The 27,182-nt window shown below is 42.8% G+C and overlaps 1 protein-coding gene across 2 annotated transcripts in view; it reads left to right on the top strand.

Moving 5' to 3' along the window:
• The window catches only part of POLE (DNA polymerase epsilon, catalytic subunit), a 153,857-nt gene that overhangs the window by 11,950 nt on the left and 114,725 nt on the right, over nucleotides 1-27,182 (top strand). For both annotated transcript variants that reach the window (XR_015061403.1, XM_085893868.1), the window contains exons 2-7: nucleotides 987-1,125; nucleotides 7,287-7,367; nucleotides 9,149-9,193; nucleotides 9,696-9,788; nucleotides 17,914-18,068; nucleotides 18,959-19,094. Coding sequence is in view for 1 of the 2 variants with exons in the window: in XM_085893868.1 (XP_085749994.1) it covers nucleotides 987-1,125; nucleotides 7,287-7,367; nucleotides 9,149-9,193; nucleotides 9,696-9,788; nucleotides 17,914-18,068; nucleotides 18,959-19,094 (649 nt within the window). In the remaining variant the exon portion in view is untranslated. The remainder of the gene's footprint in view (nucleotides 1-986; nucleotides 1,126-7,286; nucleotides 7,368-9,148; nucleotides 9,194-9,695; nucleotides 9,789-17,913; nucleotides 18,069-18,958; nucleotides 19,095-27,182) is intronic.

Genomic DNA, 27,182 nt, shown 5'->3' with positions numbered 1-27,182 from the left:
AATTTAAGTAACAAAATGGCCGCCAGTCGGTCATCTTGGATCCGATGTTGAAAACGAATGACGTGCCTATGTAAGCCATCGTTCATTATCTGTTTGCCAAGTTTGAACAACATCTGTAAATGCTTGTCCGAGAAATGGTTGAGGACGTGTTCTATACCTTTTGTATATTTCTTTTGTTGTTGTACAGCTAAAATGGCTGCCATTCTACCAGTCGGCAATCTTTGTTGACATCGCAAAATAAAGTGAGGTGCACGTGTATGCCATCATGTACTGTGCTTAAGCTGAATTTGAACAAAATCGGACCATGCATGTTTGAGAAATGGTTGGGGACACATTTAAGTAACAAAATTGCCACCAGTCGGCCATCTTGGACCTGATGTCGAAAACAAATGACGTGCTTATGTAAGCCATCATTCATTACCTGGGTGCCAAGTTTGAACAAGATCGATAAATGCATGTCCGAGAAATGGTTGAGGACGTGTTCGACCACGTGTTTTTTTTTGTTTTTTTTACAACTAAAATGTCCACCAGTCGGCCATCTTTGATCACATCATGAAAAAAAAATGACGAGCATATGTATAGCATTATGTGTTGTCTGTTCCAAGTATGGATAAAATCGGTCCGTACATTTCCGAGATATGGTTGCGGATGTACACACGCGCGAACGCATCCACCAACCCAAAAATCGAGACCAAATCCATAAGCCTCCATTTCGGACTAAGTCCAACAGGAGCAAATAACCAAAATGCTATTATCGACATGAAACTCTCAATTTCCTTAAAACGTACAATCATAGGTTTGCTTTACCGGACAACACTTGGGAAGTCTTCCTCCACATCAATTCATTCTGCCACCCCTGGACGTTCTGCCGTCGTCTCTGCCGCCCCTCTATCTGCTGTCTCACCACTCTTTTCACCCCTCCCCTTACTTTTACTTGTGTGACATACATTCCTCAGTAACCTTTTTCTTCTTGCATTTGTGTGTAGAGATTATTCCAAGGTTGGACCATCGAGCATCAATCGTTACGAGCATGGTATCCGGACAGATGCTGCCGATTCCGTCTTTGGATTCTGTCGTCCACGGAATCCTGGAACCTTCACTGGCTGGCTTATCAACATGAATCCAGTATGTTGTCTGAGTCATATCTGCAGAAACGTTTCATACATATATTTACTGCTGTTTTGATTGTAAGTAAATTATGAAATGGACATTTTTAAACAAGTGGAGATGCCGGCTTGTGGAAGAGTAAAGTAACAAAGGCCAAAATAAATAATGGAAATGTACTGATGGTGTTGTGACAGTTGAACATAACAAGTTGGATATTAGAGACGGAGACAAACAGAAAGATAAAGACATCTATAACCTGTTAGAGACCGTTGTGTTTTAGGTGGAGTTAATGGTGTGAGAGTTAAGGGATACTGTTATTGTTTAATGTAAGCTTTGTTTCTGTAACTAACGCTACTCGTTTATCAACAATCGTAATCAGGAGGGTCCTTCGGTCCTTTGAAGCTTTTCCTCTCCCTACCTGGTTCTGCTGTGCCTGCTCCAGGTGCCACCTAGGATACAACATCTGCATTAACGTGTGCAACTCGTGCTCAGCTTGGTGGCTCTTCAATGCTCTTTTGAGTTTGTTTTTGGATCTGAAGCCTGATCGTCATTTTAAACTATATACGTTGCAACTTGAGATGACGAATTATGCTCAGAAAATGGATTTCACTCCCATCTCTCACTTATACGGTTTCGGATTGCTGACAACAAACATGACCTCGTGTAAAAAGTCTAAGTCTGAAATCCTGCCCGTTATTCCATAGGGATAGGTTGAAGGAGGTCATGTTGAGCAACAAAGTACCATTTCTAGTCGTGATGGCAACTTCTTGGTGCAGTATTTTCCCTTTTAAATGTACTTGGGGGGAGGGGGTCAGTATTCTCGACAATTGTGGACCTTCTTGGGTACTATTGGCAAACCGATTTTGAAGGCTTTGAGTGGTACAGTACAGACTTGATTCAGTAAATTTGTGAAAATTAACACTTTTGTCATAAATATTGGAACGTACTGCAGGTTGTTATAACTTTGAGTTTAAATGTCTCCAACAGGATTTGACACAAACTTTCTAAAATCGGTGATCCATTAGTATGCAGACAAAACTACTCGAGAAAATAGTTTCATGTCCGTAGTAGCAGAGGGGCACCAACGAAAATGGTTCCGGAGCTTATTGGGGCCGGGTTGTTGGCCAGGTGGAGCAAGGGGGACATCCTTGGTGGGAAGCCTGCGTCGTGTGGTTTTATTTATTTTTTATTTATTTTTTGTATACCTTGTCGAGGCTCATGTGAGAGCCACGAGCTGCGACCTCTGATGAAATACTCCCATATAACAGGACTTGATATAACATATAACAGGTTTGGACGTTGAACCAGTATTAATAATGCATCTCATGATCCTATTTTATTGGCAAACACATTCCATTTTCCATCACACTCATCACACTTTACATGCCGAATAAAACCGATAATTTCATTCGCAGTAACACTGGGACACAAATTCATTATCATGTATATTGTATTACATAACATTATTCAGGATGCAGTAACACAAATTCATCATATATATTATATTATTTAGTATGCAGTAACAAAAATTCATTATATATATATATATATATATATATATATATATATATATTTTATATTATATTATATTATTTAGTTTGCAGTAACACAAATTCATTATATTATTTGGTAAGCAGTAACACAAATTCATTTTTAGCTCGCCTGTTCGAAGAACAGAGAGCTATAGCGATACCCCCGGCGTGGGCGTCAGCGTCAGCGTGAAAATATTAAAGTTTTTGGTGCAAGTTATTTAGAAGCTTGCCATTCATTTAATATGTGTACTAGGATGCTGATATTTGGCATGGATGTTCCTTTGGGGTATATTATTGATGTAGTGAAGTTGAAATTAAAAAATAATTTCAATGTTTTAAATTTTTGATCTGTTTTGAACTTAACTTTTTTGTAGCACATCAACGTTAAAGTTTTTTTACTTTCTAATGTTTTTATCTACCACACTATTTTTTACTGATTACAATATACAAATACATATATTGCTTTAAAATTATTTGGATCAGACTTCACTGCAATGCTTTATAAAAATATTATTAGAATTTTTATGTCTTTTAAAAACGATAAATGTATAAACAGGCGGGCATTGGGTGGCTTTGACACCAACTCTGGTTATGTTTCCTATACTGTATTATATTATGTTATATTATATTATTTTGTATGCAGCAACATAAATTCACTCTGATCTGTATATTATATTTTATTATTGAGGATGCAGTAACAAATTAATTCTTACATACACCCGGACCCTGACATTCGCATTCCAACACTCGCGGGTTCCGCGTATTCGCGGTTGATAATTTGTGACATGCTCCTACATGTGCAGGAAATTGCCCCGCATATTCGTGGTTTTCGCGTCAATAAAAATATATATATTTATTATTATTTTATTTCCATGAGCCACAAGCATAACACAGTTCTAAAACATATCTTCCACGAGCCACGCACAATGCAGCTGGATGTATGTACAGTACAATACTGTATGTATGCAAAAACATATCTTCCATGAGCTGTGACCATGACCTGCTTCCTGTATGTATGTGTATTGTAGCTTTGCAAAATAAAGTTTCGTGGGACATCTCACCATGTGCACTTTAAACATATTGTACTGTACGTACTATGTTGTAGCTTCACGGCATAAGTATAGGTTTGTGGGAAGTTTGACCAGTGTAACACGTCATTCCGTGCAACGCCATCCTCCAAGAGTTACTTACAGAATGAAAGCACCAACAGCATCCATTGATGTATCCAGTAATTACCAGGTCACCACATTACACAATGAAAACGTTCAGCGCATGTTAATGTAAATCACCATCTTTCTACGAACAGCAACATCTGATCTGTTACATTTTAATAACACTCAGCATAATCTGCCTGCAGAGAGGAAAGACGTCATGTCCTGTGAGTTAAGGAATGGAAATGTTCAGTGTATCTATTAGTGTAATTAGCAGCTAGCTCCATACGGACTAATTGCACAATGGCATCACTCACTACATCTATTATCAGCTGCTGAATACAGCATCACCCGTAAAAACCCCCCACAAACAATGCGCAGACTTCTCACCACATCCTCCATCGCCATCATTCTCGTCCCGTTGCTCTGACCTGTGCATTGCCTCTTGCTCCGTTCATTCTTCAAAAATGGCTCCCAAGTATTGAGGATAACACCGAGAAGGGTATACTTGCCTCGAAGTGGACCACTGATACAGGAGAAGGCGAAGCTCCTGCGTGATCATCTCTCTGGCATGGGTGGTGCAAGCACGAGCTCAGCGTTTGCAGTGAGCAGGGGGTGGTTCCACCGCTTCAAGCATGATATAATTTGCGCAACGTCAAGCTCATCCACGACCACGATGCGGCCCAGGCATTCCCTCCACAACTCACGAGCCTCATTGAGGACAAGGGGTACCTGCCGGAGAAGGTCTTTAATGCTGATGAGACTGGTTTGTTGTGGATAAAGATGCCGACCACGTTTCCTCATGGTGCGAGAGCAAAGTTTGTTTGTTCCTCACGGTGTGAGAGCAAAGCAGCCGGCTTCAAGGCCGCAACGGACCGGGCATCTCTTCTTGTCTGAGCAAACGTTGAAGGGGATTTCATGGTAAAGCCCATGATGCTCTCCCATTCCCTAATCCCGCATGTGCTGAAGAACAAAAACAAGCAGGTATTGCCTGTGTACTGGAGGGTGAACAGGAAGGCGTGGGTGACGTCTGAAATTTTTATGGACTGGTTCCATAACTTTCATTCCTCAGGTCGAGTGGTACCTGGCAGGAAAGAACCTTTCGTTCAAGGTACTCCTGCTGCTTGACAACACTCCTGGCCACCCCACAGACCTGAACTGCACTCACATGAACATTGAGGTCATGTTCCTGCCACCGAACACCACCTCCCTCATCCAGCCGCTCAACCAGGGGGTGATATCAACTTTCAAGACTTACTCCACCCGGCACACATCATCATCATCATCATCATCATCATCATCATCTTCTTCTTCATCATTTTGCAAAGTTGTGTGTGCTGTGTTTGTTTAATATAAAATTGAAACGGTACACAATGCTGCTGCTGTTTTTTTTTCGTTTCGTGGTATGGTATGGTGTGGTTAAGAGACTTGAGAATGCATTCTTCAATAAATTGGAAACGGTACCTGGTGTTGTCATTTTTTTTTTTATATTTGAAAGCGTCTTTAATGAATCTGTATTCGTGCATTCGTGGTCGAAAACATTTTAAACCTTAAAAACTTTCCCCTTTGAACCGAGACTGCCACGAAGCGATAAAGTTATCCCACTTGTCCCCATTGTTCCAAATCCCCGACGTTGGTGGTGTCACCATTTGTGGCCTTTTTGATGAACCAGGAACCGCCGACATCCCAGTATGCTTCAGGTCATGTTTAAAAATGCTGCACAGGCCTGGTTGCCTGTAATTATGGCGAGCATGGCTGCAAGAAGAGACCTCAGTGACTTTGGAAGAGGGGTGATTGTTGGTACATGTTTGGCAGGAGCTTCAGTGACAAAGACAGCTCAACTTGCTGATGTTTCATGAGCAACGGTGTCAAAGCTGATTTTGGCATGGAACTCTGAGTAAAAGACATCATCAGGAAAGGGCAACAGTGGGCGGAAGCGCATACTCCAGGATCGTGATATCCATGCAATAATTTGAAGTACACGGCAAAGCAGATGTGTAACTACAGATAAATTGACTAAGTTTCAACCTCAGGCACAAGCAGTCAGCTTCATCAAAAATGGTCCGCCGAGAACTCCACAGAGCGGGATACCCAAGTCGGGCTGCAGTGCACAAACCACTCATCATACCTGACGATACACGCTTGTGAGTCCATTGGTGCAAAGAGCACAGACAAAGCAGTAGAGAAATGTGATGTGGTGAGATGAGTCATCCTTCACCATGTTCTTCACAAATGGACAAGTGCATGTGTGGCACCAACCTAAAGAACTCTATGACCCTGAGTGCTTGGTTCTGTAATGTTGTGGGGCACACTTTCTTGGCATGGTTTGGGTGCTCTGATTCCCTTAGAAGTCAAGGTCAATGCCAATCACTAATTAATGGAACTGAGTGGTCATCTTCATCCCATTTTCCTGCCTGGGAGGGGTACCTTCCAGGATGACAATTCCGCCATCCACAGAGCACGAGTGGTCGCCCAATGGTTTGATGAGCATGATACTGATGTTATCCATATGTCATGGCCTTCTCAGTCACCAGATCTGAACCCAATTTTCCACTCATTCAGGAAGTTTGATAGTTTCACACTCTTGGAAGATTGGCTGACTGATTTACAAACCTGCTGTTAATGTCTCAGCTCACAGCAAGGTGTCTTTTGTTGTTTTATGAGATGCTCTCATGTGGCGTTCCACGTTCTTGCAAATTATGTACATTGCAGACAGGACATCTGCTCAGACATGAAGACTCGATCGTGAATGTATTTTTTTCCACAGGCTTTACTTGGGATGAAGAAGATAGGCAGAATTTGAACATTCAACTCTGACCCCTCAAACTCAGAGGAGGTAGACCACAGCTTCCTCTTCAATTGCGTTTTCTCACCGAGTTCGAACAGACGCTTATTAATAAAATGTTAACAGGTGTCATGAAAACCTGCTTCAGCAGGAATGTCACTGTACTCGACTTCGACGAGATGCTCATTGCTCATGGCCCTTTGTAATTACATATTGCCAAGCATCGGCCATTCCTATCCACTTCATCAAACATTCACGATATTTACTCAAAGTGGAGTAAATGGGTCAATAATGTCATTTGTAACATTTTTTTTTCAGTGCATAAAGCATTTCAAACATGATGCTGTGCTTGGCATGACGAACCTGTGACGGTTGACGCGGCTCCACAATTGTGCATATCATGTGATGCAAGCAAGCGCTCTGATTGGTCAAGATTAAAAAAGTAGTGCACAATTCATGTTTGCACATGAAGAAATCGTCCAACCTTAAAGCTTACAAAACATCTAAACTGGCAGGAATCAAGAGGTAAACTTCTAGTATGTGCTAGATCTTATCTTGTTCTCTGAATACTAATGTTTATATTTTAGAAGCTCCGACCTCAGAACGAAACTGAACGATAAATGTTCTCAGTTTTCAGCCTAATGATGAGATAACTGCAATTTGTGCAACGCTGTGTATGTTTCCATGTGTGTATGTGTTGTTTCTTTGCAGACAGATATAATGGATGAAGATAAGAGACTTGTCAGTGCTGTGGATTTCTACTTCATACAGGATGATGGTGAGCGGTTCAAAGTAAGTGGCCAGAAAAGGGAGTCGCTGCACCAGGTCGAGTGTACTCATGATGTGTCAGCAGCGTCTCATTGATGTAACACACACCGTTGGTGTTTATTACCTCCGCCACTGAAGGTGAAGGAGGTTATGTTTTCACCCCTCTCTGTCTGTCTGTTTGTTTGTCTGTCTGTTTGTTTGTTTGTGTGTAGGATATCTCAAAAAGTTTTGTACGGATACAGATAAAATTTTGTGGACAGGTTGGGTGTGTGACAAGGACAAACTGATTAGATTTTGGTGAGGATCCGGATCCGGATCCTACTACCAGAATTTTTGAAGTAATTCTTCACCATTGGGAGATGGGGCCAAAAACGATATATAATACGATATCTCAATAAGTTGTGGACAGATTTGGACGAAACTTGGTGGACAGGTTGGGTGTGTGACAAAGAAGAATTGATTCAATTTTAGTGAAGATCCGAATCCGGATCCGGATACGAGAATTATTTATTTTTCAAGTGATTCTTCACAATTGAGAGATAGGGCCAAAAACGATATATGGCATGATATTTCAAAAATGTATTTGGCCCGATATGTTCTACTGGATCAGGCATTGCGTGGCGGAGGTATGCGCTCCACCAAGTTCCCTTGTAGTTGCTTCTGTTACCGAAGGTGGACCGAGGTTATGTTTTCACCCCTGTCTCTGTCAGTCTGTCTGTTTGTGAACAAAATTTCTCAAAAAGTTAACAGAATTTGCCGAAATTTTGTGGAGAGCTTGGGTGTGTGACAAGAACGAATTTATTAGATATTCATGAAGATCTGAATCGCAGATCCAGATCTGAGAATTTTTAAAAGTTGTTTTTCACCATTGAGAGATCAGGCCAAAAATGATATATAGCACGATGCTTCAAATCGTTGTTCATGACTTTTGACAAAACTAGGTGTATGAGTTAGTTAGGTGACAAGACCAAGCCAATTAGGTTCAGGTCGAATCGGATCCGGACCTATCGGTGAGATACAAAATGTAAATTGTTCAGCCTGGTGGAGGTATGTGTTCTATCGAGTGCCGTTCCAGAAAAAGTCTGATTTGTGTCGACATCCTTATTTTTAGCTCACCTGGACTTTAGTCAGGTGAGCTTATGCGATCGAGCAGTGTCTGTAGGTCAGTGAGCCAGTCAGTCAGTCCGTAAACACTTCAGTCATTATCGCTTGAACCAAACACAATTTTTATGAAACGTGGCTACAAGCTTCACATTGGATGCCTTACGAAGGTTTATTGACCGCATTAAAATCTGTGCTCATTAAGGTGGTCAATGGGTGTTTTTTTTGACCCCACCCCATAAAATAGGTATTTTCTCTCTTCTCCAAAACTACACACTATTTCGAGGAAATTTGACCACAAACACCATCATCCGTGACGTAGCAAAACTTATCGTCTGCATAAAAATCTGCGCCCGTCTAGGAGGGTCTACGGGGGGGGGGGGGGGGGTGGGTAGGTTATCCATCCCCCAAAATAGGTATTTGCTCTCTTCTCGGAAACTACACACACAATTTCGATGAAACTTGACCACAACCTTCATCACCTGTGATGCACCAAAGTTTGTTCACGGCATTAAAAAAAAATTTCAGGGTCGAAGGTGGTTTGTGGGGGGTTTGAGTGACTGTTGCTCCTGATTCAGGTGAGCTTCAGGACATGCGGTCCTATTTTTCTATATTTGGGACTTACTCAATACCTCTGTAAACGTCATGTTGCTTTGAAACTTTCCGAACTTCATGATTACAGCTCCCATCCTTGCCTTTTCCAGGTCGCCTTGCCCTTTATGCCATATTTCTACATTGCCACAAAATCGGTAAGAGATGTCCAGCACTTCCTCAAATCTCTCTTCGCACCTTCTCCTTCTCATATTTTACCTTTCCTTTTTCACCTTCATCCTTTAATCGAGTTTGTACTTCCTTTCAACTTGCTTCATTGATCCTCTTTTCTTCTTTTTCCTCCACTTGGTATTCCTGTTGATTGTTCAGACCAATTTGATATAAATAATTATGTTATCAACATTCTATTTGGTTATGCAAAAGAGGCATCTTGCTTCACTTTACTTTGTGGATCCTAACATGGTATGTGGTGTCCGACAGTGTACACGTTGTCCTGCGAGCTCTGCATTTTGAGATTTTGTTTGTTTTGCTAACAAAAAATCCTGAATGCACAAACACAAGTCTAATCATGATGTTGAAAATGTTGATCTGCACAATTAACCTTCAGGGTTAACAACGGAGAGATCTCATACGGTCCATGTTTTAATGACAGGCAGACAAAATGGCACATTTCGCTATTTTTCCTCCGTGTCCATTTAGGGCTGTGAAAGGGAGGTGTCTGCCTTCCTGTCACGGAAGTTCCAGGGGAAGCTCATTCGTGTGGAGTTTGTGGACAAGGAAGACCTAAGCCTGGTGGATACGTTTTCTTATTTTCTATTTTACAACCCCGTCTTGTTAATTTATAATGGCGGTTTGTTTGTCATTTTATATGACTAACCATTGAGTTCGCTGATCTTACTCTTACCTTCTGTGAACAAAAAGGTCCCTCTAAATATTGTTTGTGATGATGTCATCAGTGTCCTGAACCGTTAATGTAGTTGAACAGTAAATGTTATCCATCTTTATGTTTTCATAATTTATAGACATCTGTGGAACAGGATTGTGAGATCCCACGTGGTTCGAGTCTGAGATTTACTTGATTTTATTGATTACCGGCTGCACTGGTAATTAAATATTGTGTGATGTTTACCAGAATAGTTCTATCTCTATCAAAATAAAGACCATTTACTGCACCGTTGTCCCAAAAAGGAAGCCAGACATAACAGCACACACACAGACACAAACACACATACAGTATATAAACACACAAACATGGATATATGATGGACTAGTAAGTAATTACAAAAGTTATTTTATAACCTTATAAAAGTTATAACCTTAACTTATAAGAAATTTACTGATTTCCAAACTGTCCGGATCATCGGCTGGGCACCGTTTATCATCGAGGTTTCGATCCTTTCAGCCCAGAACCTCTCCAAACGGGGATCCACAATTCCGGTCGCTGGTCCACATCAGCAGATTACTCAACATCAATGGACCCACAACTCAAAGTTGTGTCCAGACAGTCAACACAACAATGTAATATCCTTATTCAAACTTATTTAATTATTACCCTTATTTAAAGTATTACTTCATTTGAATAACTTTAATCATTCATCACTTTATATGGTGATATATTAAATGACAAACACTTTACCTTGCAGACACGTCCATTACACAGCAATTCCATCCAACCATCGACTCAAACTATCATTCAAATATTCAAACTGTCATTAACAACCCATTTTAACATGCAGCACTGTGTATCCCAGCAACCACCAATAAATTATATGAATGCTTATTTATAATGTATTTTATGAATAATATTTATTTATTTTTTTCTGAATATCTCCATTATTTAATACCATTGATTAAAAAATATATAATAATATATCTCTATTATAATACCAGGCTTGCACACTAAAAACTCGGCTCACCGTCACACAATCCCTATGAAATTGCTGTGGCACTTAGCGGACATGCCGACAATGTTTGGCAAGTCTTGGCGTTCCATAGTACCACTTGCATTTTGCACAATGTGTATTTTTGTCATTCCCCGTGTACGTTTTGTCAGGTCAGGTTCGATCTGTGACCTGCTACAGGTACCATGTAAACCTGTACTAACCTGTTCCATGGTCGGGTTGTCGGCGACTAAACCGTCTCCCCCACCAGGTTTTCTGGTGAGGAGGGTGTTTGGATATGGACACCCAGCAGGATTAAAAACAAAACCTGTCAAAGGGCGGAGGAGCTCCTTGTGAGCCAACGGCCATCCATATCTAGTGCCCAACTGTGTCTGCGGACGTCCTCCTGCAGTTGGGTTACTTCTTATTTGGAGGTTGGTGGCAGGATTTGCACTCCAGCCACCGTAAAACGCTTCATTCCGCAAAACGCAAAAACGCAAAAAAATCTGAAAACCCACTCCGTGGGAGTACCTCCTGTGCAGCTTCCCTTCGCAGGGCAGCTCACCGGATGATGGGATTGGGGCAAAGCCTTCGGGACCCCCAGTCTTTGATAGGAGGGAAACCACGGGGAAACATCCCTGGGTCAGATTGCGGGAGAGTGTGTCGGAGTGGTGCTGAGGTGTCGTCCACCAGACGGCGGTCTCCTTGGGTTAACCTGAGGCGGTCCCTTCGGGTGGGTGCCTGGAATGTCCTATCCCTAAGAGAGGATGATCACCTGTCTCTGTTATCATCTGAGCTCAAGCGTTTGGACATCGGGATTGCAGCTCTCTCTGAGGTTCGGAGACCGGATTGCGGCGAGATAATGGTGGGTGGTTACACCTACTATTGGTCTGGTCGCTCTGATGGTTACCATACCCAAGGAGTTGCTGTAGCTGTGTCCAATAAGCTGACCCCAATGATAATTGAGGTAACACCGGTCAACGAGCGTATTATGAGATTAAGGATTCGTCACTCCTTAGGTGTCATTTCCCTGGTCTCTATTTATGCTCCGACTGAGGCGAGTGATCTTACCGTGAAGGATGCATTCTACGCCACACTCGAGTCTGTGGTTGATCAGTGCCCCAGACGAGATACACTTCTAGTCTTGGGGGATTTCAATGCATCGACTGGAACTGATAGGGATGGTTATGAGGTGTGTGTTGGTCCCCATGGGTCAGGAACTATGAACCAGAATAGCACTAAGTTCCTTGACTTTGCAAGAAGTCATGGACTTAGGGTGGCTGGTTCATGGTTTCAGCGCCCGCAAGCTCATCGCTGGACTTGGTATTCCAACGCTGGCGGTGTGGCAAAGGAGATTGACCATGTCCTCATTGACGGTCGTTGGAGGATGATCCAGAACTGCAGGGTCTACCGGAGTGCTCAGTTCCTCAATACTGACCACAGGCTTGTTGTAGCAACTCTAAAGCTGCACCTTAAATCCTGGAGAATGGTACCATCCCAGCCTAGGCTGGATGTTGCCAAGCTCAGGGATGAGAGAGTAGCTGAGGAGTTTGCGAACAGGCTGAGTGGACACTTGGGGGTCTGGGTGCTTTGGGGGTCCTGAAGAGTTGTGGAGCACCTTCAAGACCACCGTCCTTGATGTTGCCGGTGGATGCCTTGGAGTTCACCGCAGGGCAAAGAAGAATTTTGTCTCTCAAGGGACACTGGATACCATTGACCAGAGTCGCAGGGCCAGGCTGAATGGCAGAGCTGAGCTGTTCAGGGAGCTGAGGCGTAAAACTGTACGTGCACTGAGGGTGGACAAGGAGGCCTATGTGCGAGGAATCTGTGAGGAGGTAGAGCATCACCTGTGGACAGGTGATTCTCGTCCCGCTTACAGGGGAATTCGCGCATTACGTTCATCCAAGCCCATCCCTCGGAGCACTGCAGTTCGAGCAGAGAGTGGTAGGCTCTTGACAGAGGAGTCTGAAGTGAAGGCTCGCTGGGCCGGTTACTTTGAGCGGTTGTACCAGGCTGATCCCCCAGCTGTCGAGTTGGACGTCAAGGGTGTTACAATCCCTGTTGCTGACCCTCGAATCAACTGTGGTCCACCATCGCTTGTGGAAACACGGGCTGCGGTGAACCAGTTGAAACGGGGCAAAGCTCCAGGGATCTGTGGCATCCATGCTGAACTTCTCAAGGCTGGTGGAAATGCTGCACTCGCGTCGTTGCATGCAGTTTTGTGCTCTGCCTGGAACACAGGCATCATCCCAACTGACTGGAAGAGGGGCCTTGTTGTCCCTCTCTGGAAAGGGAAGGGTGATCGCCAAGACTGCAACAACTACCGAGGGGTGACGCTGCTCTCAGTGCCGGGCAAGGTCTTTGCTCGGATAATTCTTGATAGGGTTCGCCACCATCTGCTTGAGCACCAGCGTCCAGAGCAGTCAGGCTTTACACCAAAGAGGTCAACGATTGACCGTATCCTTGCTCTTCGTGTCCTCACTGAACGCAGACGAGAGTTTCGGCAGGGGCTGCTTGCAGCCTATGTTGATCTCTGTAAAGCGTTCGATTCAGTGAATAGGGATGTCCTCTGGAGGATTCTTGTTCTTCGTGGGGTGCCACCGAAACTGATTGATCTGATGTCTGAACTCTACTCTGGTACTGAGAGTGCTGTGAAGTGTGGTGGTACCGCCTCTGACTTATTTCCAGTTGTTACTGGAGTTCGTCAGGGATGTGTACTTGCCCCCACACTTTTCAGCACTTGTATGGACTGGATTTTTGGGAGGATGTCGGAGAGATCAAGTTGCGGTGCATCGTTTGGCAATGTCAAGATCTCGGACCTTGATTTTGCAGATGATGCAGTCATCTTTGCGGAGACTTTAGACATCCTCTTGGGGGCCCTCGAGGTGCTGAATGAGGAGTCGGAGCCGTTGGGATTACGGATTTCTTGGGTCAAAACAAAGATCCAGGCTTTCGGTGACATCTTGGATGCTGCTGTCCTGTCTGTGTCTGTTTGTGGTGAGGATGTTGAGGTCGTGGATAGATTCACTTACCTTGGCAGTGATATTCATGTCTCCGCAGGTTGTGAGCCGGAGGTCAATAGACGTCTGGGTCGGGCCTGGGGAGTCATGGATTCACTGGATCATGGGGTGTGGCGCTGCCGGTACCTGTGCGGGAGGACGAAAGTCCGAGTCTTCAGGTCCTTGGTACTTCCAGTCTTGCTCTATGGGTGCGAGACTTGGACTTTGACCAAGGATCTGAGACGGAGACTTAATTCCTTTGGTACCAGGTCTCTTCGGAGAATCCTTGGCTATTGCTGGTCGGATTTTGTGTCCAACGAGCGGTTGCTGAGAGAGACTCGGATGAGATTTGTTACCTGCATAGTCCGTGAGCGTCAGCTGCGGCTGTATGGACATGTGGCTCGCTTTCCTGACGCTGATCCTGCTCACCAGATTCTCTCAGCGAGGGAGTCTCATGAGTGGAGGAGGCCAGTGGGCCGACCACGTGCCTCATGGTTGCAGCAGGTTGACCATCATCTCAAGGAGATGGGGATGGGCCTGGCATCTGCCTGGGGGATGGCCAGACGGAGGCCCCTGGAGTACCGGCGGAAAGTGGACGCAGCGACGCGCTGTTCTGGCACATGCTCCCATACCTGACCTGACCCTGACCCGTGTACGGTCTGTCGTCTGCTACCAGCTATGTTGTACTGCTATCCCGTACATGTGCACGGGTATCGCCAGCATATATATATATATATATATATATATATATATATATATATATATATATATATATATATATATATATATATATATATATATATAATGTTTTAATACCATCAAATGCAATAGGAACTTGTTTACACAGAAACCCCCCAAACTTAAATAAAAGGTGACGATGAGTCTAAAGACATTCTCACAAGACCTGATCAAACATCCAAATATCCTCTGTTTAACATGATGGAAAAAACCTTCTCATCACGTTCCACAAAATCATCTTTTACTGAACAAATTCTTTTAAAACTAAGCAGCTGAGATGAAAAGACATTGTAACCCATTTTAATTGGTATATTGCTACCTGGAAAGGTGTACAAGACCACAGGGAAACTGATATCATCATCTTTATGATTTACTTGTACTAAAACCATTCTGTCCAGCTTAACCAACACATCCAGACATGCAGCAACTGAACAATCATTACCACTCCTGTTTACAATCAGGCTATCTGGATAAATCTTGTGAAGCTGTCTATCAAAAACAATTATTGTTAACCACACAAATATCATCTATATAATGACATGTATGAGATAATATTTTAGCTAATCCTAATTATTTCTCTTTCAGTTTCTGCAGAAATGAAAATTCACAGAAAATAATAAAAAAAAAATCCGCTAGTAGGGTGCCGTAATTCCCACCCATGGGAATACTCTGAACCTGTTGAAACATTATCCCACAAAACACACACGAAAGTATTAAATAAAATAAAATTAACAGCATCCTAAAACTGCTGCCAATCAAAACAATGAAAACTTGAGTATTTCTTTTTAGAAAAGAATGTTCTATCAAACATGACAAAAAAAACTTATTAAAAGAGTTAAAAACCTTGTCAATCACTTTGAAGAGTGAATCCTCACGAGTACTAAATCCAAATTTGTACATAAAGTTTAAAAACCAAAAACTTCAACGAACTTGATGTTGAAGTATCTAATTCAATCTAAGAACTGTAAAGAAGAATTAATGTTCCAGAAAGTGTTAATACCAGAATTCTTCTCAATTACTAAAATATTTCCTGAACTGTTCCCTAACAACTTGTCAGCCTGAGTTAACGATAACCACTGTTTGGTGGAACACTGCCTGGCACCTGCTATAAACCTATACTTGTACAGGTTCTTATGAAGCTTATGGATCCAGAAAAGCCGAGGAATACAAATATTTACCTCTGCATTTCATATCGAAATTATTAACTAAAACTTCCTAATGCTCAGAGATAATATCTTGGAGTGACTTATGACAAGGAACATGTGTGCTATTTCCTACACGAGTGAAAGTAACGGTGTCAATGCCTAACTCTTCATAAAACCTCAACATAAAACTTTTTACAAACCACAACAAAATTATTTGCAGACTTATCTGTGAGAGCTATTATGTAGCTCTCATTTTATATGTTTATCTGTAATGGAGCAGATGTGTATTAGGAATGATGACCACACTGAAATTCCCAACTTGTACCTTTACTTGTTCCTCAACTGTAACCCTGGGTGTTGGGTGTCTTATTTCCATTTTTACCCCATGCAACGTGGGGTTAAACAATTGGTTCACTCTGGATTGGAACGTTGAACCTGCAGTTTAGTTGTACTGTCGGACCCCGACATCCACGGTTCTGCGTGTCGCGTGTCATAAAGTGTAATCTGCTTCTACATTCGCCCTTTTAACTTTTTTATTGTTCCTTAATTTTTATACGCCATATATATATATATATATATATATATATATATATATATATATATATATCTATATATATATATATATATATATATATATATATATATATATATATATATATATATATATATATATATATATATATATATATATATATATATATATATATATATATATCTATCGGGGCATATTATGTGATACCGGTCGTCTGTCTCTCTGTGTCCGTCCGTTCCTGTCCGCACTCTAACTCCCAAAGTTTTCAACTTTCACGTTTCATATTTGGTACATAGGTACAGACTGTGGAGACGTTGTGTCGTGACATACCTTCGTCATCTAAAGTGGTTGCCATGGCAACCAGGATGCTGTTTTCCATGTTGTAGCACATTTCTGTATATACCTTCTTGTTCGGGTGTATATTGTGCTCACTTGCACTCTTGTTTTATTTTAACATTTCTCCTCTATCCACCTGGGATGTTGGAATTGAGTCAACATCACAGCATTACATAAAAAGGTACAAAAACGGATCCTCTTAACTACAGCTCAATTAACTTGCTGTACTTAAAATCATCAGCAAGGTCATGGAATCCATCATCGCAGTTGACATGAATATCATTCCTTTTCACCAACAGCCTCATCTCAGATCATCAATTCGGATTCAGACCTGGTCACTCCACCTTGGACATGTTGCTTCCACTCTTCCAATAGTGGTGAAGGCCCTCACTATCAGACATCAAATCAGGGCCGTCTCTTTGGACATATCTCGTGCTTTTGATACAGTCTGGCATCCTGCTTTGCTCTCCAAACTGTCTGCCTTTGGAATCTAAGGCCAATTCCACTCTTGGATTACTGACCCTCTACTCTTGTAGACAATGTGGGGCTTTCAACGGAGCCCTTTCCATCTCCTGTTTCCAAAATGCGTCGTCACGATCACGCATCTGCAGAGAGGAGTAAGGTCATTTTTTTTTCGTCTGTCTGTCTGTCTCTGTCTGTCTCTGAAACAAAATTGAAAATCATTCCAAAAAGGAAATTTGCTGTTTTTAAGGACCTCATAAAGGACACAAACAACAAAAACACGAACTTATGTAACTCGTTGGAGAGGGTCATGTAAAAGGCGGTGCATCAACGGTAGTAAGCTACTGAATGTTTTTTTTTCTACATCCTTTATAACTCTTCTTTAATTTAAATTTAATCATATATTTGAACACTGTGCAGCACAAACAGCGTTGTTTGCACTTTCAAAATCCTTCAGTTTCGCAGTGCTTGGAGAAAATTGTATGTTGCCTCGACCAATCAAATTTGTCACTCAGGGCGGGTAATTTGAGCTCTTCCTCTTCCTCCACTAAATCCCATGTCCTAACCTAAGTCCTCTTTCTCAAGACTGTACTGGGGAGGTGTGCTATTGGGAGTTGCTTGAATCCTAATGAAGGGACAATGAACCGGAAATGATGATGCTGAGCTAGTCGTGATGTGCAAGTGATGTGTAGAGAAGGATTGAAGAAGAGAAGCCATTAAACTGTTGAGCTGTACTGCCTGCTGTTGCTGCCCATTACTATGCAACAGTCAGGTGTGTTCTAGTTTATTAAGTTTTTTTTTTTTTTTGTTGTTGTTGTTTTACAGCCTAACCACCTCTCTGGTCTCAAGCGTCAGTACCTTCGCCTTCTGTTTATGACTGTGGATGATCTTATGAGGGTAAAGAAGGAGATTGCTCCGGCTGCACAAAAGAATCGGAATCGTGAGGCCAGCTCGGAGGCTTACACATCCCTCTTGGCCCGGTACCAGCCTTGTGATTTTGCACAACTGCACAGCACAACACGTCCCATCACTTGAATCGTACTACAGTCAAGTTGAATTGTTTTGAGTACTTTGTGAAAACTTACTACACATTCAAGTACAGTACAACATTGAAGTAAACGTACTACTCTCCATGTATATCGTTTCTGTTGCTGTTGGTATTTCCCCCTTCTGCTGCTGTTGGCATTCCCCCTCCTCCTGCTGTTGGCATTTCCCCCTTCTTCTGCTGTTGGCATTTCCTCCTTCTTCTGCTGTTGGCATTTCCCCCTCCTCCTGCTGTTGGCATTTCCCCCTCCTCCTGCTGTTGGCATTTCCCCCTTCTCCTGCTGTTCCTTCTGTTATGTTGTGTCCTGATGCATTCTGTGTTCTTGCTCTTCCATGAGCCTTGACTATGTATAAAAAAAGAAAGATTTGTTGTTTTACTTTTGTGGAATTTTGGGAGATGGGCAGGATAGCCTTTGTGTAAGAATAATTAACGGTGTGTTACATCCCCGCACACCCCAATGGTGGTTCTGTGCCACAATCAGCATTCTAATGTCCAAAGTGAGCATATGAAGAGGTTTGTTTTTGTTCTGTTGACACGTGATTTGACAAATTGTCTGTTTGGATTACAATAACAAATTGTGAAACACCACCAAGGTCCGTGTCATCGTTTCACTTCACATTGACAGGTCTTCTTGATTTTTCATATTATTAAAATGTGATGTTAATGAGGATGATTCTGAGTTTGGTGACAAGTTGAGAGCTTGACGAGCTTGAACCATGACCACATTGAATGATCACCACCTTGTATTCCACCACATGATCTATAATTTTAATCCATTTTATGTTTGAAACTCACCTCTAAACATTTTCGTCACAACCCGTGCAGTGTGCTCGGGGGGCAAGGAACAGATGAAACATCAGGACATGGAAGGATGTCTGATCAGATGGATAACATTGTGGATATCCGTGAGCACGACGTCCCTTACCATATGCGAGTCGCCATCGACCTCAAGCTGAATGTGGTGAGTGTTTTGTGTGGGGTGCTAAACAAAGATATCAGACACAGGTGGAGGCCATTCAGCCCATCATGTCTGCGCGACATCAATACCACGCCAATTTATCAACACGAGATACAAAGAAGAAAATGCAAAATTTATTTATTTATTTATTATTATTATCCTGCCAAAACGAAGTTTTTGCAAGATATGTTAGTCAGCTTGTTTTTTTTTTTTGTTTGTTTGTTTTTTTGTTTGTTTGTTTGTCTGTAATCACGTATAAAAAATTCTGCAGAGCACAGTTATCATTGGAAATGTTTGTAACTTCGCATAATGACGAAACCCTTATTTTTTTGATTAATTTTGATCGGATCGTCTTCAAACTTCATGGGAATATAGTTCATGGTCTGGCGCTCAGCTGATTAATTTTTGGTGGCGATTAGCCTTGACCTTCATATGTTTTTTTTTTTGTCTGTAATCACGTATAAATCACTCTGCAGAGCACAGTTATCATTGGAAATTTTTGTAACTTCGCATATCAGAGGCCTATAGAGGTCCCTTTCAGCGCATAAATTTTTGAAGGTCAAGGTCAAAGGTCAAGGTCACTTTGTCGCAAATCAGGGGAGTCGACGAAACCCTTATTTTTTGAGTAATTTTAATCTAATAGTCTCCAAACTTTATGGGAATGTCGTATATGGTCTGGCGCTCAGCTGATTAATGTTTGGTGGCGATTGGCCTTGACCTTCATGGTTAGCGCCTGAGATCAAACATATTTGACCCCAAGGTCAAATTTTCAAGTTTTAGGAACCATATCGTGTAGTACCTCAAATTGAACACCTCGATGAGTGCTTTCTAGATATGTCAAGCTTGAGACATTATGACGTCATTTGGTGACGTTATGAGGCAAACACATATTTTTCATGGTTACTCTGAAGAACAATTCTCATCGGAATCTCTCGAAGGCAGATATTCCTCAAGGAGTCGCTCCTGGTGGATAGCAGCTCTGGTCACCTCAGTATGACGTTAAGTCACACGTGGTCACCTTTTGGCAAGACACGGGTCACCCTGCAGGTGACATTGGTTTATTACTTTTATTTTTATTTATTTATTGTTTTTTTTTTTTTAATTTATCTCTTTTAACTTTTTGTAGTTTTGTATTTATTTTGTAAATATATATTTTTTTTATTCCCCTCAGAGGAGGGGGAATGGGGTTGGTTAAAAACACACAACATCAACCACACAACACCCCTTGACAAGACCACCAACAGCACTTCGTACACATGCACACAATCACCCATCAATGCTCAAACTACCTAAAAGTCCTTCCAACATCCCGATATGCCTGGTGTTGGCTTAATAGTTAGGGTGGTGAGCTTGGGATCCGAGAATCCTGAATTCAAATCCCACTCATCTATTGAATTAAACCAGGTGGGGTTGACTATGCCTGTCATCCTTCTGAGGTCAGCAAAAATGAGTACCATCTTGCTGGTATCCTGTGTCGGAGTGGTGACCCGTCCAGGATTGTATCCAATAGCCCAGGAGACTGCTTAGGCAGCACCAACGCTCTGCACAGAGTATGGTCCCAATGGATGGATGGATGGAACATCCCTATACCCCTCTATCTCCATAACTTCCAGGTACCAATCTAATTCTAATTTAAACTTATCGACTGTTTCTGCTGCTACTACCTTTCCAGGGAGGCCATTCCATGCATTAAATACTCTCTGAGTAAAAGTCCCCGACCTTACTTCCATCTTAACTCTCCTTTTCTTTACTCTCAGGCTATGGCCCCTGGTCCCTGGTCTCATCACTGTCTACTCTGTTGAATAATTCATCTTCACTTATTTTATCTATACCTTTCATTATCTTGAACATCTCCATCATATCTCCTCGTAACCACCTCCTTTCCAGTGAATAAAGCCCTGTCTCCTTCAGCTGCTCCTCATAGCTGAGTCTAGCTCGGCCCGGAATCAATCTAGTAGCCCTGCGCTGAACCCTCTCTATGGCATCTATGTCCTTCCTGAGTTGTGGTGACCAAAACTGCACACAATATTCTTCATGTGGCCCGCACTAAATTGCTGTACAATGTTAACACCATCTCTTTTGATTTATAATTAATTAATCCCCCTCCGAAAACAACCTGAAACCCTGGTTGTTTTACCAAGAGCTGCCTGGCACTGTGCTGCCTGCTTACCTCCCATATCTATCACCACCCCCAGACCCTTCTCCTGTGTGACACACTCCAAAATTACCCCTTACATCATGTAATCTCTATTTTAATTGTTCATTCCCATCCCCAACACCTCACACTTGCTCAGGTTAAATTACATCTGATAATCTTTTCCCCACTCTATACAAGTATCAATACTTTCCTGTATCTGATCACCACCTCCTCTGCTTTCCACCTCACCTCCAAGCTTTGTGTCATCTGAAAATTTGGAAAGCTTACTCTTCACCCCACCATCCAAATCATTGATGTAAATAATGAATAGTAATGGTCCGAGTACTGATCCCTGAGGTACCCCGCTCCTTCCATCCTCCCAGCAAGACATCCTCCCACTCACAGCCACTCTTGGCTTCCTACCACCAAGGCAGTTTGCAATCCAATTAGCTACCTGACCAGCCACTCCACAAGCCCTCACTTTGGCTAACAACCTTCGATGTGGAACCTTATCAAATACCTTCTTAAAGTCGAGATATACTATGTCCTCCACTGCCTTTCCCTCGTCCACCCAATCAGACACTGCTTCATAGAACTCTAAGATATTTATTAAACAGGAACTACCTTTGGTAAACCCATGCTGACTACCTTTAATTCGTTTGTATTTATTTAAATAGTTCTTCATCTGGACCTCAATTAATGTCTCCAACACCTTTCCCACAACTGAATTCAAACTAACATATCTATAGTTTCCCAATTCTTCTCTGGATCTTTTCTTAAATAATGGTGATACATTTACTACTCTCCAATCCTCCGGTACCTGTCCTGACTCCAGGGAACTATTGAAAATATCCGTTAACATCTCGCTTACCTGCTCAGCCACCTCTCTCAATACTCTTGGGTTCATATTATCTGGACCCGGAGCCTTATCTACTCTTAGATTACCTAGCTGTTCCTTTACTTCCTCCACTCCAACCTGGATCTTCTGTAAAAGCCCTCCCTCACCTCCTCGATAGATACTCTCAGCTAACTCTCAAATTCTCCTGACTGTTCTTGTGTAAAAGTTGAAACAAAATACCTGTTTAATAAGCCTGCCATCTCACTTTCATCACGAACCGCTCTCCTGAAGCTATTCCTCAATGGGCCCACACTGGTCCGAACCTGTTCTTTTCCCCTGATTTACTTAAAGAAAGCCTTGTTATTATGTTTAATATTCTTAGTCATGTCCTTCTCACACTCTCTTTTGCCTTGCCGAGATATTTTATTCACTTGCCTCTGTTTACTCCGATAGTGATACAAATCCAACTCCAGTCCTGTTATTTTAAACCTAATAAATACCTTCTGCTTCTCCTTCATGGCATTCCTTATTTCACTGCTAAACCACCCTGGCCTCTTTCTGTTTCTAGTTTTACACCTCATTGGAATGTACTTACTCTGCACTCTACACATTTAGTCATTGAAGGTTTCCCATTTCTGTGATGCTGATTGTCCTATTGTTAGTCTCCCAATCCACATCACCCAACTCTCTCATCATACCCTCACGGTTTACTTTCCTGAAATACAAGAACCTTTCTCTACTATCCTGAACTCTAACCCTTAACAGAATCCGTGCACACACAATGTTGTGGTTACTTGATCCAAAATGCTCCCCAACCTCTACCTCCTCCACCATATTGGGATCATCACTAAAAAGGAAGTCAAACACTGCACTTCCCCTCGTGGGCTTATCTACAAACTGGGTTAAAAAGCAATCCTTTACTAAAATGAGGAAATCCTCATCCGCTCTGCCCTTTCCCTGTTCCTGGACCCAATATATCCCTGGCAAGTAAAATACCCCATAATCAATACTCTTCCCTTACCACATGCCCTTTTAAATTCTTCATGTACTCCTCCTTCCTCCTTCCTCCTCTTCCTTCAAAGCATCCTACCAGTATCTTACTGTTTTTACAATCTATAATCTCTACCCACAGAGAATCCTCAAAATTTATTCCTTCCTTGATGTCTTCCCTTTGTCTTGATGCAGTGCTGTCCTTTAACCAGATTGCTACTCCTCTTATTCTCTCCTTCCTATCACACCGATACACCTTGTAACCTTCGAATCCTGTCCTCCAGTTACTCTCCTCCTTAAACCATGTCTCACTCACTGCAACTATATTGTACTCCTCGCTATCTACTTTGGCTTCAAACTCTTCCATCTTATTATTTAAACTTCTGGCATTGGTACAGAACATGTTTAACTTTTCCCTTCCTGAAATTATATTTTCTTGCCTGGCCTTACTAATCACAATTACATCATCAGTTCCTTCCTTAATAGCTTCCCCACCCTCCACTGACCTAAAAAGCCTGAATTCCTTCCTCAATTCCCACTGCAAACCTTGCTGCCCCCTTTCTATTTGACATACTGCCATCAGTTTGGAAAATAAACCGCCTCGGTGGGATAATGAGCGTCCTCGGTGGCTATATCTGTGAGGGTGTTGTGATATTCCACTGTGATTGTGCCATTTTGGAACAGATACTAGGCTGGTCTGCATGCAATGGATTGATTTGGTTCAGCAACCTCTCAGGTGTGGAAGGGTGAAAATGGATTTTGTTCTTCTTCCTGTTGTTTGTCAGCTTGAGCTGCTGGCAATGAAAAATAACATTATCAGCCTGCAAGCATCTGTGTTGAGAACCAGTCTTGGTGGCGTAGCGTCCCGCCCCGGTGGCGTAGCGTCCCGCCCCGGTGGCGTAACGACCCGCCCCGGTGGCGCAACGACCCGCCCCGGTGGCGCAACGACCCGCCCCGGTGGCGCAACGACCCGCCCCGGTGGCGCAACGACCCGCCCCGGTGGCGCAACGACCCGCCCCGGTGGCGCAACGACCCGCCCCGGTGGCGCAACGACCCGCCCCGGTGGCGCAATAGATCAAGTGTTCATTCTGAGTCTGCAAGGTCGGTGGTTCAAATCACTGTCAAGTTATATTAAAGACTTTAAAATGGTCCGTGCTGCTTCCATGCTTGACATTCAGCATTTAAAAGGTTATGAGCACAGATAATCCCCATAGGTTGGCTTCCTTGAGGAGCAGGAAATTCCTCCTGAACAAATTCCCCGCTGAGTGCGGTAATAGAGGCACCATTGTTGTGACATCATGGGTACCCATAATTCCCCAAGAAGTGATGGCACTTCCACCAAGCTCAGTGGCTGTGTTTGTTTTCTCCAACAGTCTTGTGTTGTTTCTCATGTAATTGGCTGCGTGTCCGTGCGTGTGGTTGCTCCACTAAAAGCCTTCAATAGATCCTACTTAATAAAGATAAAAGTGATGAAAATGCTTTCTTCCATTTATAACTCTTACTTTTACCTCACTTGTTGAAATAACGCGATTAAAACATTGATACCGACTGAACTGGCAGTTTTGTCCATTAAAACTCCTTTTAACCATCGTTCTCTACAGCCATGGTATCTGTAGCTCATGAGGAACACAAACACTTACGGTACAGGGCAGAGCGTTAATTACTCATTCATTAGCATCTGTACCTGTGGCCAGGTGGTGGCAACACCTTTTGGTGTTGCCTTCCCTGTATCTGTCCAATGAGTGGACGATATTGTCCGAAGCTTGGCTGTGCATGCTCTGCTCAGCACTTTCCAGTGTGGTGCTCCTCAAAAGTCTTTGTGTGGAGCGCTAACCAGAATCGCAGTTCCCTTTGCTTGTCACATTGATGCCAAGTCTGGTGTTGGCTTTATGGGTAAGGGGGCTGGCTTAAAGGTCCCATGACACCCAAAAGTACTCAAATTTCATATATATGTCCTAAAGGAGTTTTTCATCGTGATTTCAGATCTGACAATGTTTTTTTCACAATACTCATTCTGTAAAATGTAAAATAAAAAAAACAAACCGCTTTGGGAACGCCCCTAAAAATTCTGCCGAAATCTACTGAAAGGGGCGTAACCCTCATGACGTCAACTGCAGGACGACAAAGGCTGCACATAAATTACTCGGGTTGGTGGTCTACATGATTCTATTGGCTTTCTGTGCGTTTCCACATTCGATTGGTTGACTCAATCACTTCGTTCATTTCTGCTTTTAAAAAATCGAACATTTGGTTTTGAATAATGGATGACATGGTCTTTCATTTGTCTGGTAGCGACAGTGAGTGTGAGAGAAATGAAGGATTTTGGTCTGAATCACATGGAGAATTGTCGGATAACATAGTCGCGGGAGGTGAAGTTCAGGCAGCTGGAAATGAAATACGGCCTTACCAGTTCGAGCCCGAAGCAGGACAAGCAGAGGAAACTGGCGATGAAATTCCCGGAGTTCATGATGATCGGGAGGACATCAAAGGAAGACTTGGCAATAACAACTGGTTAGACAAAATCCTATTCGTAATTCAATAATGTAAATTTGACTTGCATACTGCTTGATATCAGAAATATTTTAGTGAGGTGACGTGACCAGTGCAGCGCAGCAGACATGTTTCTCCGCGGCGAATGAATCACAAGCAAGGCCAGCGCATGTCATCGGCCGTATCTCTCCGCGCATAAAACGAAGCAATCTCGCTGTCCGGATACGATGAAAACTTGTGTGCAGAACACACCTTGCGACACAATTGTCTCGAGTAGTCTGACAAATCTGACGTTCTGTTGCATTTTTATTTATTTTATTCCTATTGTTGTCATGTTGCGCCAGTAGAAAACAGTAAGCCTGGTGTTGGCTTAGTGGTTAGTGTGGCGGCTTGGGATCCTCGGGTCCTGAGTTCAAACCCCGTTGGCCACTGAATTAAAATACACCAGGAGGTTGACTCAGCCTGTCATCCTTCCGAGGTCGGCAAAATGAGCACCAGTGCACTGGTAAGGGGGACACTGCATCAGCGTCATAGCCACGTCCCAACCAATGATGCAACCACCAGCCACAGGCAGAGAGAGAGAGAGAGAGAGAGAGAGAGAGAGAGAGAGAGAGAGAGAGAGAGAGAGAGAGAGAGAGAGAGAGAGAGAGAGAGAGAGAGAGAGAGAGAGAGAGAGAGAGAGAGAGAGAGAGACAGAGAGAGAGACAGAGAGAGAGAGAGAGAGAGAGAGAGAGAGAGAGAGAATGAATAATAAAAGAAAGCCACAGCACGTCGGATTTATCGGGGGACATTGCTTTTGATGATGGCTACTGCATCAGGTTTCAGCCTCCTCAAATTCTTCAAATTGAACAGCGAATAGAGCCCCTGATCAACGTCACTGTCTTTGAAGTGGGGGCTGCAAATGGCGCTCGTGGTGCTGGGGCCTTTCCAGTTCCCCTCGTCAGCTTCACTTTAGATGTCCATATTCTCTGAAGATTTTCATCTTTCGGGAATACATGAAGGCTTACACCGTCTCTGGTTGTATTGCTGCACCCTGCTATGATGCATCTTGCAGGCGTTTTCGAAAGTAAGGCTAAAACTCTTAAAAACTTATGCGAAACAATCACAGGAATTAAGACGATCAGTGAGATAGCAAACACGTGCACAATGCATTTATACGGCGCGCGACATCTCGAGTCAATCCAATCTGTGTGGTTCTGCATGTGACGTCAACGCTGCGGTTCGCTGAAGTCAACTTTTTAAGGGGCGGGGCATAGCAAGTTGTGAAAAGCACCAGAAATGTTCGAAATATTGGTCTAATTATCCCATTTTTGATTTAAAAAAAACATGGGTGATTTCTTCACTGGGAAGGTCAAGTTAATATATAAATAACCAGAAAGTTTTGGGTGTCATGGGACCTTTAAGATGACAACAGTCATGGGACTGTTGAATTAACACCAGGTTGGGTTGTCTCAGCGTGTCATCCTTCCGAGGTCGGCAAAATTGGTACCAGTGTACTGGTAAAAGAGGGCAATGTATTGGTGGCACAGCCCTCCAGCAAATGATGCAGCCAGCAGCCAAAGGCTGCACGTGATATCTAGCATATTGATGCCGTGTTTCTGCCATGTGGTGCAGGATCACCGATCGTGCTTGGTGA

The sequence above is a fragment of the Eptatretus burgeri genome, chromosome 9 (genome assembly GCF_056783735.1).
Source record: "Eptatretus burgeri isolate ZD-2024b chromosome 9, Ebu_testis_v1, whole genome shotgun sequence".
NCBI classification, from domain to species: domain Eukaryota; kingdom Metazoa; phylum Chordata; class Myxini; order Myxiniformes; family Myxinidae; genus Eptatretus; species Eptatretus burgeri.
The sequence above is the reverse complement of the archived record's forward strand: the minus strand, read 5'-3'. Positions and strand labels throughout refer to the sequence as shown.